We start from the raw sequence: 15,580 nt of genomic DNA, 5'->3' as shown, positions 1-15,580 counted from the left end.
AGTCATCAGCAAAGCCAATAGAATCAACAAAGACATTTTGAAAACTACAGGCACTGCCCAAAAGGGAATAGAGGCTGAAGAGGAGAGAGGACCAGTACAAGATAAGGGAGAGTGGAATTCATCTGTTTGCAATAGAAGCCACTAGAAGCATGGTGGGCTAGGCGGAGCATTGGTCCCAGCAACAGAGAGAGCAATGGGCAGACAGTGTAACAGAGGTGGTGAGAGTCTACATTAGTTAGGGGCTAGAAAAATATTTAGAGATTAAAATCAACAGAATTCATTGGTTAGTTGTGTTGGTTTATGAAAATCCAGGAAGAAACCTGGATGTGTGAAGTAGAAAATGCTGTCATCTGCATAGAAAATAATTGAAACCATGAGAAGAAATGAAACAACCCTGGAAGTTGTGCTGAGAAAAGAGCAAAACAGAAACACAATTCTGATGATCATCAGTGATCAAAGGGCAGAGGAACTTAGAGGCCATGAAAGCTGACACAGATCCCGCAACACAACAGAGAAGCATCAGACTCGAGAGGGTATGGGGCGGAGGTAGCCCAAGAAAGTAAGAAAAGAATTTCAAGGAAAAAAGAAGTATGTGAAGGTTAAGTGCAGAAAATACTGAGAAAGCTATTGCTACTGGACTTGTTTCAACATCAAAGGTGAAAATAGCCAGAAAAGTTTTATAAAAGCTTCTGCACAGCAAAAGAAACCACCAACAAAACAATAAGAGAGCCCACTGCATGGGAGAACAGATTTGCCAATGTTATATCTGATAAGGGTTTAATCTCCAAAATTTAGAGGGAACTCATACAATTTAACAAAAGGAAGATAAACAATCCAATTTTAAAAAATGGGCAAAGGGCCTAAATAGGCATTTTTCTAAAGAGGACATACAGAAAGCCAAGAAACATGAAAACATGCTCAAAGTCACTAATTCGAGAGATGCAAATCAAAACGACAATGAGGTACCATCTCACACCTGTCAGAATGGCTATCATCAACAAATCAACAAACGACAAGTGCTGGAGAGGATGTGGAGAAAAAGGAACACTTCTTCACTGCTGGTGGGAATGTAGACTGGTGCAGCCACTGTGGAGAACAGTATGGAGCTACCTCAGAAGACTAAAAATGGAACTCCCATTTGACCCAGTGATCCCACTACTAGGAATATATCCCAAGAAACCAGAAACGCCAATCAGAAAGGATATATGCACCCCTATGTTCATAGCAGCACAATTCACCATAGCTAAGATTTGGAAACAACCTAAGTGCCCATCAGCATATGAGTGGATTAAAAAAACTGTGGCACATCTACACAATGGAATACTACCCTGCTGTAAAAAAAGGAAGGAATTCTTACCATTTGCAACAGCATGGATGGAACTGGAGAGCATTATGCTATGCGAAATGAGCCAGTTGGAAAAGATACATATACCATGTTCTCACTCATTTATGGAATATTCTGAACAGCATAAACTGATAATTGCCGAGGCGGGGGGAGGGGTAAGAGATTAACCAAAGGACTTGTATGCATGCATATGGGCATAACCCATGGTCACAGACAGTAGGGAGCTGAGGGCATGTGGTGGTGGGGGGGGGGTGGAAATGGGCTGAGGGCATGTGGTGGGGCGGTCGGGGGCTGGGGGAGAATGGCCAGAGAGAAGTCAATAGGGGGAAAAGGAGACATATGTAATAGTTTAAACAATAAAGAAATTAAATTAAAAGAAAGTGGTATGGAAGAGAGTAAATAGCAGAGCCAATTTGTATTGATTCTGGTATTGGATGAAGTGGTGGCAACAAAAATAATTGTTTTAGACTTCTAAATTACCTAGGAGTAAAGATTTCCTTTATTATAATTGATGTTTTATACATTTCCTTCTTTCCCCAAGTATTCTGTAGACTTTTTTTAAATATCATGACTCACTGCATTTTATCTTCTTTAGAGCACAGAATTGTTTGTCAATAATCAAAACACATTGTTTCTTGGGTGATGAAGAAAGTGCAGAAAAATAACTTGTAAAAAATATTTAAGTTTGAATATATTTTTAAAAACTAAACATTTATCTGGCTGGGAAAAAAAAATTAAAAATATAGCAATCAGTTTCTTAGTAAAAGAGCAATTTTTGCAATCTTACTAATAAAATATAAAAAAATTTTGTTTTAGCCTTTTGATACACTGTTCTAGTTCGGATTTCAGTTTTGGCACTGAAATAAAATTATAATATGCATTATTGGTTTTTATATGTTGGGTGTATTTTGAAATTTTTCAGTTTTATTTGATGCTTAATGAATAAATTTTTCATAATTCATTACAAAATATGTTACTCATTTTTCAAAAGAGAATAATTTGACTTAGTTAATAAAAGAGAAATATTATATAATTGTAAGAAAATGATTTGAATTAAATTTCTAATAAAATTTTGTAAGTAAAATAAACTGATTTGAGATTATTGTCAAGAGATTAGTGGTCTTTTATGATTGACAATTTACTCAAATTATGTAAATCTTTCTTGAGATAAATAATCATTTCAGGAGCATATGTCCTATGAAAGAGTATCCTCCAACAAAAAATATGAAGTTGACTTTCCAACATTTTATACCCGGATAGCATTAATGTCACTATAAATTTCTTCTTGTCATAAAATAAGAAAAAAAATGTTTTAAAACAATGTCTTCCTATGATGAAAATTATATTTTCATTTGATTAACTGCTTCAGTTTCTCAAATATATAATCACAGATCCTCGTTTAGAATCCCATAAAAAGTATTGTTGTCAAGGTAACAACAGAATTGCCTTTAGACCAATAGAATTTGGCCAAAATAAACTTAAGTAAAAAACGGTGATCATTTAAAATTATATTCATAATAAATAGTTAGATGCGGTAATTAAACCAAAGAAAATGAGATTTTGATCATGTTGAGAGCCCAATTTTGTTGACTTCAAGGTCAAGGGGATGGGGGGAACCCCTCTATATTCTTAATCAGTCTGAGATCCAAAAGGGACATTTGTAGAACTTTTGGCAATAAAGATAATTTTTTTTTAAAACAGATATCTCCTTTGTATTTTCAGTAAAGGTATAGAAGAATATGTAAGAAAAGGCTGATGACCAAAGGAATTCTTATTGGTAACTATTCCACTAACTTGAAATTTATGGTTATGAGAATTAAGTAGTCATATTTTTCCTACACTGGCGGAATAAGAGGCTCTTAGTGACTGACTAAGGCTGAAGGCTATTAAATCATAACCATGCAAATATCTATTTGATAGGACGTTTGGGCGGTAATATATATGGTGCACTAAAAGTCCACTTGTCTTTGTCAGATTTCTTCCTTCTCGGAGAGTAATGCTACAGTGAGCAGACTTATGTCCAATTTCAGAAGTACTCATGTGGATAGGTTTTCATTTTCATATTGGCTTTCGCTTTTTACACAGCGTGTGATGCTAATTTGTTTCTGGATATGTTCTACAAAAACTGGAGGACCTTTCCAGAAGCCTTTGAAATTCTTATTGCCTTACTTGTTTCTGCTCACAGTGCTGACTTCTGTGTTGAAGAGTGTCCAAATTGGAACTTACTGGGATGATTAACAGCTGCTACAAAATCAATACTCTATGGAGAGAAAACAGAATTGGGCTAAGATGGTCTTTCATGAGCACTATTCTGTGGCTGAATATCTTTCGATGTCAGCAAGCCAAATATAATTTATGTTGGTGGGAGCATTTCCATGAATATAATCCATGGGATTTTCAGATTGGGCCTCAAAGATCTAGGGGGTGGAGAAGATAATTCATAGGTGTTAATTATGTATAGTTATGCATATTCTCAGTTGTAAGGATAACTGTTCCACTTAGTGAGAAATGGGTTTGCTTAAATCTTTCATTATTTTAACATCTTTTATACTTGAAACACTAAATCATACTATTATTGTTACTGCAATCTGCCTCAAAAAGAGTTTTAAAATTTTTTCTCCACAAATTAAATTGAAAGGTAATATAGATGTTTGTGTATTTGGTTTTTATACCCTAATGCCCAATTATAGAACACTACGGTAATTGCTGACATATGACCTAGAAATCCATTATATCTATTTTTATAGGGCTACATACTCTTTACAATAACATGCTTTACAATAACGTGTTATAACAACTTTACAATAACGAGATAAATATGCTAACAGTTTAAAAGGAAATAAATTAATTCCCTGAATCATTACTTATGTGTACCTCTTCCAACTACATTCAAGAGAAGATGCATGTAGTAATGTTTTACCTCCTATATATTGGAATTCACATTTCTTTTTGGCACAGTGTTCATCTTTGTATCTACAATAATGCTTATCCCAGGAATTAGAGGAGGCACTCAATAAGTATTTGTGGAATCAACTAATAAGCAACTCCTTTGTAGCTAAAATCCTAATCAGCATGAGGGCACCAAATGACCATAATAACTCAGTATTTTAGAATTTTTTACTAATATAACTACAGCATAAACCATAAGGAAAAGTTAAGAGACCTTAGTCAACAACACCATTTATAAATCCCAGGAAATGGCCCACAGAAGGAATATTTTGCTGAACCTGCTCAACTGAATCCTCCACTAGGAATATCTCTGGGTAGCAACAGTCCTCCCTCCCTGAAACTACATGCGATGCACTTATGATAGTAATATGGCACATGTTGCTTCAATGAATATATCACAGGGAAGGAAAAAAATAAAGTTTATAGGGACTTAAATAATTTTTCCTAGTGTGTGAGCAGCTGCCATTAATTTGAACTACACCCTTTCATACTGAGTATGTAAACACTCATCCTTTCTGTGCTGTTAGAAAGAGTGAATGCTTTTGAACAGGGAGTTATGGAGTATGGAGTCTAGTATAGTCCCCAGATGTATGCGCTTCCTATCAGCATTTTATCCAGATATTGTCTCTCCAGCTCAAAGCCACAAGGACAAAAACAGGACCAGGTAGGATCAGTATTGGAATGGATTAGGGAAGTCACTGCTATCAACAAATCCAGAAATCTGGAAAATAATACTGAGGGCCTTGAGGCCTTTAGAATACAGAAAGTCTAATCCCCAAAGGGAAGATAGCTGAAGAGAATGTGGAGTTTTAAGAAGCAAATGGAAAAAACAACATGTGAAATAGAGGATATACTGTGGTCTTTAATAGGCAGGTCAGCACAGCTGAATTCATTATGCAAACTGTATCAAATAACATAGGGGGAAAAAAAAAGATTTCTCATCCAGCAGTGAAATAAAGACTCTATGTAACATGCATAGTCATTTCACAGTACAGTAGTACCCCCTTATCCATGAGGGACATGTTCCAAGACCCCCAGTGGATATTTGAAGCCATGTATAATACCAAACTCTACACCCACACACTATGTTTTTTTCTATACATATATACATTTATGACTTCGTCACTACCCTTTCCTTTGGGGCTATTATTAAGTGAAATAAGGGTTACTTGGGCTCAAGCAATGCAGTGGCAGTCAGTCTGATAACCCAGGCAGCCACTAAGTGAGCACCTGGCAGGATGTCTATCTAATATATGGCACTGCAGGTTGATTTAAGTTTTATTTTAGTTGATGCCATGTTTACCTTATATGTGATCATATCACATTCAAATAGTAATCATATATCTTTTCAATATTCATATGGCTTATTAAACTTTTTTTAATTACCTCACTTTGTAAAAGTATTAACTGAAGTTGGTGACATAAAAATCCCTGTATTCTTCCTCATTTTATTTGGAATGTCTCTCATATGCCAGTATTATTCTGATATTAACTACTGATTTGTTTTTTAAATGGTGTACATATGTTTATTACATTTTAATAATAAAAACAGAAAACCCGGTTTTCATTTAAATCAAATAATTATGCTAACATTGCCCCATTTTGGTGTCCTTGAAATAAACTCTACTTGGTCAATAGGTTTTAGTACTTAAATATATTATTTTAACTTATTTGCTAATTTTGTTATTTTCAGCAGTTCATTTATATTCATGTGCGTATTTTCTTTTTTGGGTTATGTTTATGAGGCATTCATATTGAGGTTTACTGGCGATGTAAAGTGAATGGGATTTTGCATTTTAATTTATATTCTGGTATTTTTTTTTGTAAATATAAGAATTACTTGTGCTGAGAAAGATAATTTGAAATGGCAACAGTTTTAGTAGTTCTGTTACTACAGTTTTATTTTTTCTCTTTTGTTATATGCTTAGAACAGTGGTTCTAAAACTATGAACCCAGAAAAGCAATATTGGTATCACCTGAGAGCTCTTTAGAACATTAAATAGCTGGATCTCATCTAGGACGACAGAAATAGAAAGCCTGGGGATGAGAATCATGAATCTGCATCGTAACAAGCCCTCAGGTGATTGTGATATAGGCTTACGTTTGAGAACTGCTAGCTTAGATCGGCTACGACTTGCTCTTGAACAAATTTTAGCTATATATTCAAACAAAAAATATTTTATTTCATCTACATGATAAAGCTTATTGGCATAAAGATGCAAGTGATATACATATTTAATCATTTAAATATTTTCCATAGCTGTGGTTAAATCCTCAAACTTATTGCCTGTGTATTTATTTCCATCAAAAATATTCTTGGAAAGTGTGATGTCAGCAAGATAATGAAATAGGAGTTTTCAGCCATAATCCCCATCCAGGCAACATGAATTCTGACAGCCCCTCACCCATGAGAGTACCTTTGTGGTAGTCAGAGTCCAGTAGAGAAGTCCCAAAATATGGCTGAAGCAAATGCATAGATGCATTGAAGAGAGTAAGAGAGCACGTTCACTTTGCATGGGCACCCCTTCCCCAAGGTGGCACAGCTCAGTGCCCAGAGGGACCCCCTCAGCCAGAGATTTCTGCAACCTGAGAGGGTGAGAGTATCCTGAGAGAGCCATCACGTTCCCAAACCTTGCAGGACTGGCCTAAGAGGCGGCTATTTCTAGGCTTGGCCAGAATGCTGCAGGTGGGGCTCATACAGCTCAACGGTTAGGAGAGACTGGGAGCTGGTTGGAGAGGCCCGGACTCTCAGCCCTAAAGGCCTAGAACTCTCTGAAGGGAAGTGCATTGTTCAGATCCATCCGGAGGCCCATCCACGAGCTGCTTGGCATGCCTCAACTAGGACCCTGCCTCCACTGACCCAAGAGGACCCCAATGATTTGAGCGCCTCACCCCACTCCCACAGCGGGGCAGGATCCCGGTGCCTGCCCCGTGTGTGTCCTCCTGAGTGGGTGAGCATGTGCAGCCAGCTGGCTCAACTTGGGGGGATTGTAGGGAGGTCCCCAAATTTAAGCATTTCAGGCACCGCCTTAGGCAAAACACACAGGAGACAACCAGCATCCAGCCAGGTTTTGTAGGATCTAGAGAAGGAATACAGATGATTCCTTTTATTTCATTGTGGGGTTTTTTTTGATTTACTGATTGGGGTAGAGCAGTGGTTCTCAACCTTGGCTGCACATTAGAATCACCTGGGAATCTTTTTAAAATCCTGATTTCTGGGCCTCATCCTCCGGAAATTCTGTTTCTTTGTTACTAATGTTGTGGCCCCACCCCATAACAAAGAAACAGAATTTCCAGAGGATGAGGCCCAGAAATCAGGATTTTAAAAAGATTCCCAGGTGATTCTAATGTGCAGCCAAGGGTGAGAACCACTGGGGTAGAGGAATACAAGTTGCTGAGTAGAAGGTGGCCTTGCTGAGTAGAGACAAAGCTTGAAATCTCTGTAAGGTTTATTGCAATGGCTGTGACCTTGAGTGTTGAGCCTGTGTCCTACTGAGGCACAGGCAACAATTTCACAGAAATATGCTCTTCACATGTTACTTAGTGAAGGAGGCTCCAAGATAAATGAAATAGGACCCAAAATCTACTTTATTTCATTAGTTTTGTTCTGCCTCAAAGCCATAAATATATTCTACTACATATTATTTTATTAGGTCCTAAACTTTGCATTTCAAATTTAGTACTTAAATGTATCTAGTAATTGCCTATGTAATGTAGAGAGAGTTCTAACACCATTTTCTCCTCCTAAGAAGCTAGTTTTAAACACTATCAGTTAGCAATTTGTCATTTCTCTAATGAGTTTTCTGCCACTCCTATACTGAGTTTCAATATGTGTCTCTCTACTTTTCCACTGACGCTTTCATTTATCCTTTCATAGTACCTTCTATGATAATAAAAGGGTAATATGCTAATTAGACTGGACATCTTCTGGATGTCATTCCGAACGTCTTTCCTGACTAAGCCAGGGCCCAAGGGAAGCCAGCCTGGGTCCCGGGTGCCTGCGGGCGGCCAGGGGAGGGAAGCAGCCTGAGTTCTGGGTGCCAGAGGGAAGCTGGTGCTGGTAGCCGCGGGAAGGAAGGACTACTCTTGCAAGAATTTTTGTGCATTGAGCCTCTAGTTCTATTATAATAATTCAATCTACTGGTAGCGTGTCTAATTTGGTAAAACAATTCTTATTTTTCTTTATTAAAATCAATGTACCTATTTTGTCATATATCTTTTGGAATAGGTTTTTCATAAAATTAATATCTAATCTTGATTAATTATAGATTGCATGTGTACATTAATTTGCATATTAAGCTAGCCCACTTTAAAATAAAGAGGCTCAAGGTATTCTGATATTTTATGTCTTTCTAGACATTTTTAACATTTTCTATATGTAAGTCTTGTATATTCTTTATTAATTCTTATATACTTTTAACTTTTGTTGTTTTTTCCAATTCATTGCTGATATAATGGAATAGCATTGAATATTTAAGCTAATATTACATTTCTCAACTTTGGTACACTCCCATATTTAGTCCTCATATACTTTTTGTTGAGATATTACTTTTTTATGTTTATGGGTTTGTTTTTTTTGGTTTTGGTTTTCACTCTTTATTATTTAATTTCAATTCTCTGTGCAATATTTTTATAAAAATAATTTTGCAAAACATCTGATTAACTCTTTTCAATAATCCAGTTTTGAGTTTTACTAAGATTCTCATTTTGTTGTTGTTGTTATTGTTATTCTCTGCTATATTTCCTGTTTTATTTTTATTATAGCTTTGCTTAATTCTTCTTTGGGTTTTTCGCTGTTCCTCCTTGAGTTCTTTGTTTAATTTTTCTCTTTATTGATGTCAGGGGATCTTAACCTCAGCACTTTTGACTATTTGAGCTGTAATATTCTCTCTTGTGTATTTTTGGGAATTTTTCTTATGAACCCGGATTATATAGCAGCTCCCCTAGTTTCTATCCATTAATTGTCAGAAGCAATCCCCTCTCAGTCATGACAATCAAATGTGTGTCCAAATATTGCCAAATGTCTCTTGTGGTGGTGGAGAAATTATCCTATTTTGAGCACCACAACAGAAATTCCTAAATTAACCAAAGGCCTATAACAAATTACTCAGTGAAGCTCACTTCATTTGGAGTGCAAGCAAAAAATATTCCATGGCCCAAAGAGTGATCTAGAACAGTAAAGACTTCGGTATCAAATGAACAAGAAGACCAGTATCAGAGCTCAACTATGTTTGAAAAACTAATTTAGGGCAAGCAACTAACCAGCCAACTAGCCAGAAATTCAGCAGTAGATCTTAGAATGAGACAGCCCTAATGGGCCTTGATAAATTTCCACAAATCCCTGGCTGCCTGAAAGACCATATGCAGGGGTGGCTGCATTGATGTTCATGAAAGACCAAAGAGGGCCCTTGTTATTTACATTTATTTGGCTAAATGAGAGATGTTGTATATTAACAGAGGAGACAAAAGAAGGGCGAGGAGATATTAAAAGCTGAATCAAATTAATAAGTGCCTGGAGATTTTATGTGCTTCCCAATGAACACACAGGTCCAATGGCAAAGGGATAAACACTCACTGCCTCTACGTTTTTTAATACAAACTCTGGTTAATCATGCTGACACAGGAGTGAGTTCTAGGAAGCCAGGATTAAAAAAAGAACAAAAATTAAACAACAACACAAAACACTGAGGCATCCATATCCATACACCAGAGGAAGAAAGTTGCTACATAATTAGTGCAGGCAAGTCACTAAATAAACTCAGGAACAACTAGAACCTCTATAGAAGGATCCAGTTCCAGAGTTGCACAATATCTTATATAAAACAAAATCTCTAGTTTCCAGCAAAACCTGCCAGACATGCAGAGGAATAGCTGCATGACATGTACTTTGGGAAAAACAGAACAATGTCACTGATGGGGCCAAAATGTTATCAAATTCTCTAATAGTCTCCATATATTGGGCTTACCAGACAAAGACTTCAAAACAGCTATTATAAACATGCCATCAGAACTAAAGTAAACCACATTTAAAAAACAAAGGAAAACATCACAAAGATGACCTCAAATATAAAATATTTTCTGAAGATATAAAAATTATAAAAAGAGAATCAAATGGAAGTTCTGGAGTTAAAAAGCACTGTAGCAAAAACAAAAAAAAAATCACTAAAAGGACTCAAAAGAATGGCATTATTCATAATATACAAAGACTGGAAACACTTTACATGTTCATCAACTGATAAATGTATAAGCCATACGTGAAATACCCATACAGTGGGATACTGCCCAGCAACAAAAAGGAAAACAGTATCCGTGCAGTTCATACTGGCCAACCTCAAAAATGTGACATGAAAGATGCCAGATGCAAAAGGCTATATTGTATAATTTCTTCTATATAACATATCCATGCAAGGCAAATCTTAGAGGCAGAAGGAATGATTATTGCTTGGAGCTGGGGAAAGGAACCAGAATTGACTGCAAATAAGCATAGAAATTCTTGTATTAATGATAAAAATGCTCTAAAAACCGATGGACTTATTTAAATAATTAAAAGGTTTACTTAAAGTGAGTAAGCCTTATTACTTTTAATAAGTTAAAAATTTTTATATTGGTATCAAATATAAAGCAGTTAAAATATTTTTATATTAATATCAAATATAAGTAGGAGGACTTTTATGGATCAAGATGCATTACATTTTTCTCACAAGTATGAAGAATCATTTATAATATTAGTAATGCTTGCATATTTAGCCTTTATTAATCATCATTTGAGGCTTTTAGATACATAATCATTATTTATAACTGAGATGGAAAAAATTATGATACAGATAAATGAATGATACACAGAATATAAATATTTGCTGAAGCCCTGGGTGGTGTTGCTCAGTGGTTAAGTGTCATCCTATGAATCAGGAGGTCCCAGTTCAATTCCTGGCCAGTTCACATATCCAGGTTACTGGCTGGATCCCCAGTAGGGGATTCTCTCTCATCTTTGATGTTTCTATCTCTCCCTCTCCCTTATTCTCTGAAATCTATAAAAATATTAAATACATATTTAATACATATTTGCTAAAGAACTCTTACCCAAATGGCTTTACTCTTAATTCCATATACTCAACCAATGCTTTTTATAGTCTACTAGTCAAGTGTGTATGTGTGTGCACATGCTCATGCACATGCCTATGTCATAAGATAATATTGCATAACATATTAAATGAAATGGAATGCTGTAGACAATATACATTTTAGATTTCATAATTATTTGAAATCACTGTTACATTCCTTAAGAATTAAAATTTTAATATCTCAAATGCCAAATGATATTTTACTTTCAGTCTAAGGTTTTCAAGTAATTAAATAAAAAGTTAATCTCTTAATTTATTAAACACTTGACAATAGTAGAAACATTTTTTTTAGATTTCAGACCTAACCATAAATGAAACATAATGTCTTTAGTAGGTTATGGTATTATAATGCAGACCTGAAAATAAGATGCAACTTGATGAATTGTTTTCATATTTTCACTAAATATATTCTAAAACAGAACTAAAAATTATATCTAAACCCTTATCATAAACCACTCTAACCTACACTGTACTAACACAAATGGTCAAACCAATTACAAAATAATAGTTTCTTTCCTTTAGCACATGAAACATTTATCTATTGCTATACTCTAACTTTAAATAAATTCATAATCTTTATTATTGCCCATTAGAAGAGGTGTTTTGCTGACACTAAGATAAAATAAATTCTTTATAATCAGTAAAACCTTCATAATGTAAGGTTTACATACAGTGATTATCCAGGATTGGTAAAAAAAAAAAAATAGCATTTAGTGGAAAACTTACCACGCCAATGGAAAAGTAGTTATTGATGATACTGTAAGGCACTGGGTCTCCTTTTTCATCTTTGTCATTAGGTATGACCTCAAACATCCACCTGTCTAACATGATTTCTGTGCTGTTTTCAATGTCTTTTAGGATTTTCATCAGATTTTCACCTTCATAACCTATTTGAAAACATATTGAGGAAAAAATTCAAAAGCTGTATTTATGCATTTGATTGTGTATCGTTCATAAGCTAAATACAATTCTTCTCAAATTTTGTTGTAAATCAGAGTTACTTCGGGAGTTTGTTTAAAAAGAAAATCATCTGCCTAGGTCCCACCCCCAGAGATTTCTATTCAGCATATTTGGGGTGAGGATAGGTCACTATATTTTTAACAAGATCCCCATGGGTTTCTGATTCCAGCTGTCTTAGTAGACACTTTTCAAACATCTCTGAGTTTAAGATGCTAAACTTAGTATTCAATTCTTGCTGCTTTAGCAAAATCTGGTTTACTTTGGTATCATCAGTTAATTATAGCCTATTAATGACACTTGAAAACATTTTAAGACTTCACCTGGAAATATTCTCCCCTTATTCACACTGTTCCACACAGATTATTTCACTTAGAGTTCTGGAAATAAGTTAAGTGGCTTCCTACCTCTCTGGTCCTTTGAACTTGATGTTCCTTTGCCTAAAATGTCTATTCCCAGGTCTATATGGTTCTATCATATCCCTCCATTACAATTCTCCCTATGTCATCTTGTCATTGCAGGGATGAGTCCTTTCATTATGTTGGTTATCTGTTTACATATGACATGATGTGCCACTAGAATTTAAGACCCTTTTGAATACAGCCTTTATTTTCTATTCTTGACCCTGTATCCCAGTACAGACCCACTGCCTGCTGTAAAGTGGGTTTCAAAATATATGTTCCTTCCTGGACTAGTCATTCATTAGCCTTTAGATGTTTTTCTTAGTTTGTCCTTTTAGGACACAACTCAGAAATTAAAAATCTGTATATTACTTTAGAGTTAATTCATGCCTATCTTGTTTCTTACATTAGAAACCCCTACACCACAGAGGTCAGGAAGTCTGCATGCCCACTGAAGTCTATAAATAGTATCACATTAAAGCCCAACACTTACAGTCTAACTCTTGGTCCACTATTTGTTTCTCTACTCCAGACTATTGTTCAAAATCATATACTACATATCTGACAGCAATTATTTTTGGTAAAATCACATGGCAGTTGTCATGCAATAAAGAAATGCTGGTTATGGAAGGGGCAGCATTTAAATAGTACTATATTTCTATGTTACTAGATTGTCATTGTTGTTAAGGCTGTTTTACCTCCTCCCCATCGCAGGCATCTTGCTAGATCATTACCGGTCCCGAGGGGCAGAATGGCAACTGGAGGATGCTTGGCTACATTAGCTTTTTCTGTGGAATGGAAAAAATAAAACAAATTAAAATTTTGATCACAGATAGAACAACAGTAAAAAAGATAGGTTGGCATGAAATGAAAGCATTTCGCTAGGTACTTATAAGCAGAGAAAGTTATATTTTATAGACTTATACAGTTATAAATTATGGTTAATCTCTATGAATTTGTAGCACTTTATAAAACACACCCACACAAAAAAAGATATTATTCACAAAGTGACAGGAATTTTCAAGTCTAATGCATGAGGAAAGCTTTGTAAATATCCTAATCCAGTTAAAACTTGTGGTTTAAGTTGAGTTTAACTCCATTGAAATAAGTTAGATAAAAACAAATGCCATATGATTTCACTTAAATATGGAATATAAAGAACAAAATAAATAAACAAATTAAACAGAAACAGACTCATAGATACAGAGAACAAACTGATAGTTGCCAAATAGGAGGAGGTTGGGGGACTAGGTGGAAAAGGTTAAGTGATTAAAAAGTACAAATTGGTAGTTATAAATAAACTCGGGAATGTAAAATACAGCTTAGGAAACATAGTCAATAATATTGTAATATATATGTATTGTGCCAGGAGGGTACTAGACTTACTAGGGTGGTCACTTCATAAATTATATGAACGTGCAACCACTATGCGGTACACCTAAAACAAATGTGAAATAGTATTTAAAGTTAACTATAATTGAAAAATGTAATAAAATATTTCAATTAAAAAAAAAATTCTCAGGTATGCATATATAGTGTAGGAATATACATGCGAGGTGCCACCAGAGTAGAAGGATAGGGTCCTATATAAAGTCCTTTTGCAACATCAATTCAAGGTACATTTTACTTCAAGGAATAAAATATTTTGAAAACAGTTGAATTATAAAAGCTGGTAAAGTGCCAACAATGCCTATGTGGTGCCCACCCATGGGGCTGCTTTGTGCCAGAGTAACCAACATAGGAGCTTCATCAACCTTGAGATCTCTGCCAGTGAAAGTTCATAAGTATTATCTGAATCATCATATGCTTTGAATGAATCTCACAATCGCATATGACTTTACTTTTTCTCTCTTCTCAGCCACTCAAAGTCAGCACACAGTGTGTAAGAATAGGTTGGAAATAGATTATTTAGGGATGCACCACAGTTTATAGCTAAAGCTTAGATTTTGAGGGTTAAAAAAAAACAGTAATATCCTACTCTTTTCACTTTACAATTCTTTCAAGTTCTCAAAAACTATTCGAGCACCTCTTTAATTTTTACAATTACTGAATCCTGGGTTTCTCCATAAATATGATGTGTTAATACTAGTTACTGCTTTTTTAAATCTGTTACTAGATTAAAGTTGTTAGATGCTTGCCAAATGTGTACTGAAAACTTGTATTCATTTTTAATTTAAGTATTTCCACATGTATAAAAAGGTAGAATAGGTTCACCTGCACTGATTTATAAAAGTTTGCTTCGATTCATACATATAGCTACATTCATTTGAATCAATTCTTTCCTTTTTGTGAAAGGACCTATCTACACCAATAAAAGAAAAAAATGCTAATTGACTATACTTCGCTATGCCCTGAGCCACGCCCGCAAGCCAATCAGAGCAACTATATGCAAATTAACCTAACCACAATGACTGCTGGCAGCCACAGAGCTGCAGCAAGCAGGAGGCTTGGTTGCCCGGGCGATGGAGAAAGCCAAGCTTCCCGCCTGCCCTCGGCTGGTTGTGGCCTCTGCTCATGGCAACAAAGTTTCAATTATAGAAGATAAATAAATCCCAGATACCTGCTTCCAGCCAGCCTCCACTGGGAGCTTGGGTGGCTGGGGGTTGTGGCCAGCCTACAAACAGCCATCAGCCCCTCACCCAGTCTGACCACACCCTCATGGGTGAGGGTCCCTGCTCGGGAGCTTAGCCAGACTGGCCAAGCACCCCAGCAGGACCCCCCACCCTGAAGGAGCTGGCCAGCCTGTAAATGGCCCTCAGCCCCTCATCCAGGATGGCCAGGCAGCCCACGGGGGACCCCCTCACTGA

At 35.8% G+C, this 15,580-nt stretch overlaps 1 protein-coding gene across 4 annotated transcripts in view; it reads right to left on the bottom strand.

Annotated features, from left to right (window-relative positions):
• Positions 1-15,580, bottom strand: part of DGKB (diacylglycerol kinase beta) — a 533,513-nt gene that overhangs the window by 300,115 nt on the left and 217,818 nt on the right. For all 4 annotated transcript variants that reach the window (XM_015558205.1, XM_015558206.1, XM_006779053.2 and 1 more), the window contains 2 exons: positions 13,472-13,561; positions 12,142-12,302 (listed from right to left, as the gene is read on the bottom strand). In XM_015558205.1, the coding sequence (XP_015413691.1) occupies positions 12,142-12,302; positions 13,472-13,561 (251 nt within the window). The remainder of the gene's footprint in view (positions 1-12,141; positions 12,303-13,471; positions 13,562-15,580) is intronic.

Source organism: Myotis davidii, unplaced genomic scaffold, assembly GCF_000327345.1.
Source record: "Myotis davidii unplaced genomic scaffold, ASM32734v1 scaffold168, whole genome shotgun sequence".
Lineage (NCBI taxonomy): Eukaryota > Metazoa > Chordata > Mammalia > Chiroptera > Vespertilionidae > Myotis > Myotis davidii.
The sequence above is the reverse complement of the archived record's forward strand: the minus strand, read 5'-3'. Positions and strand labels throughout refer to the sequence as shown.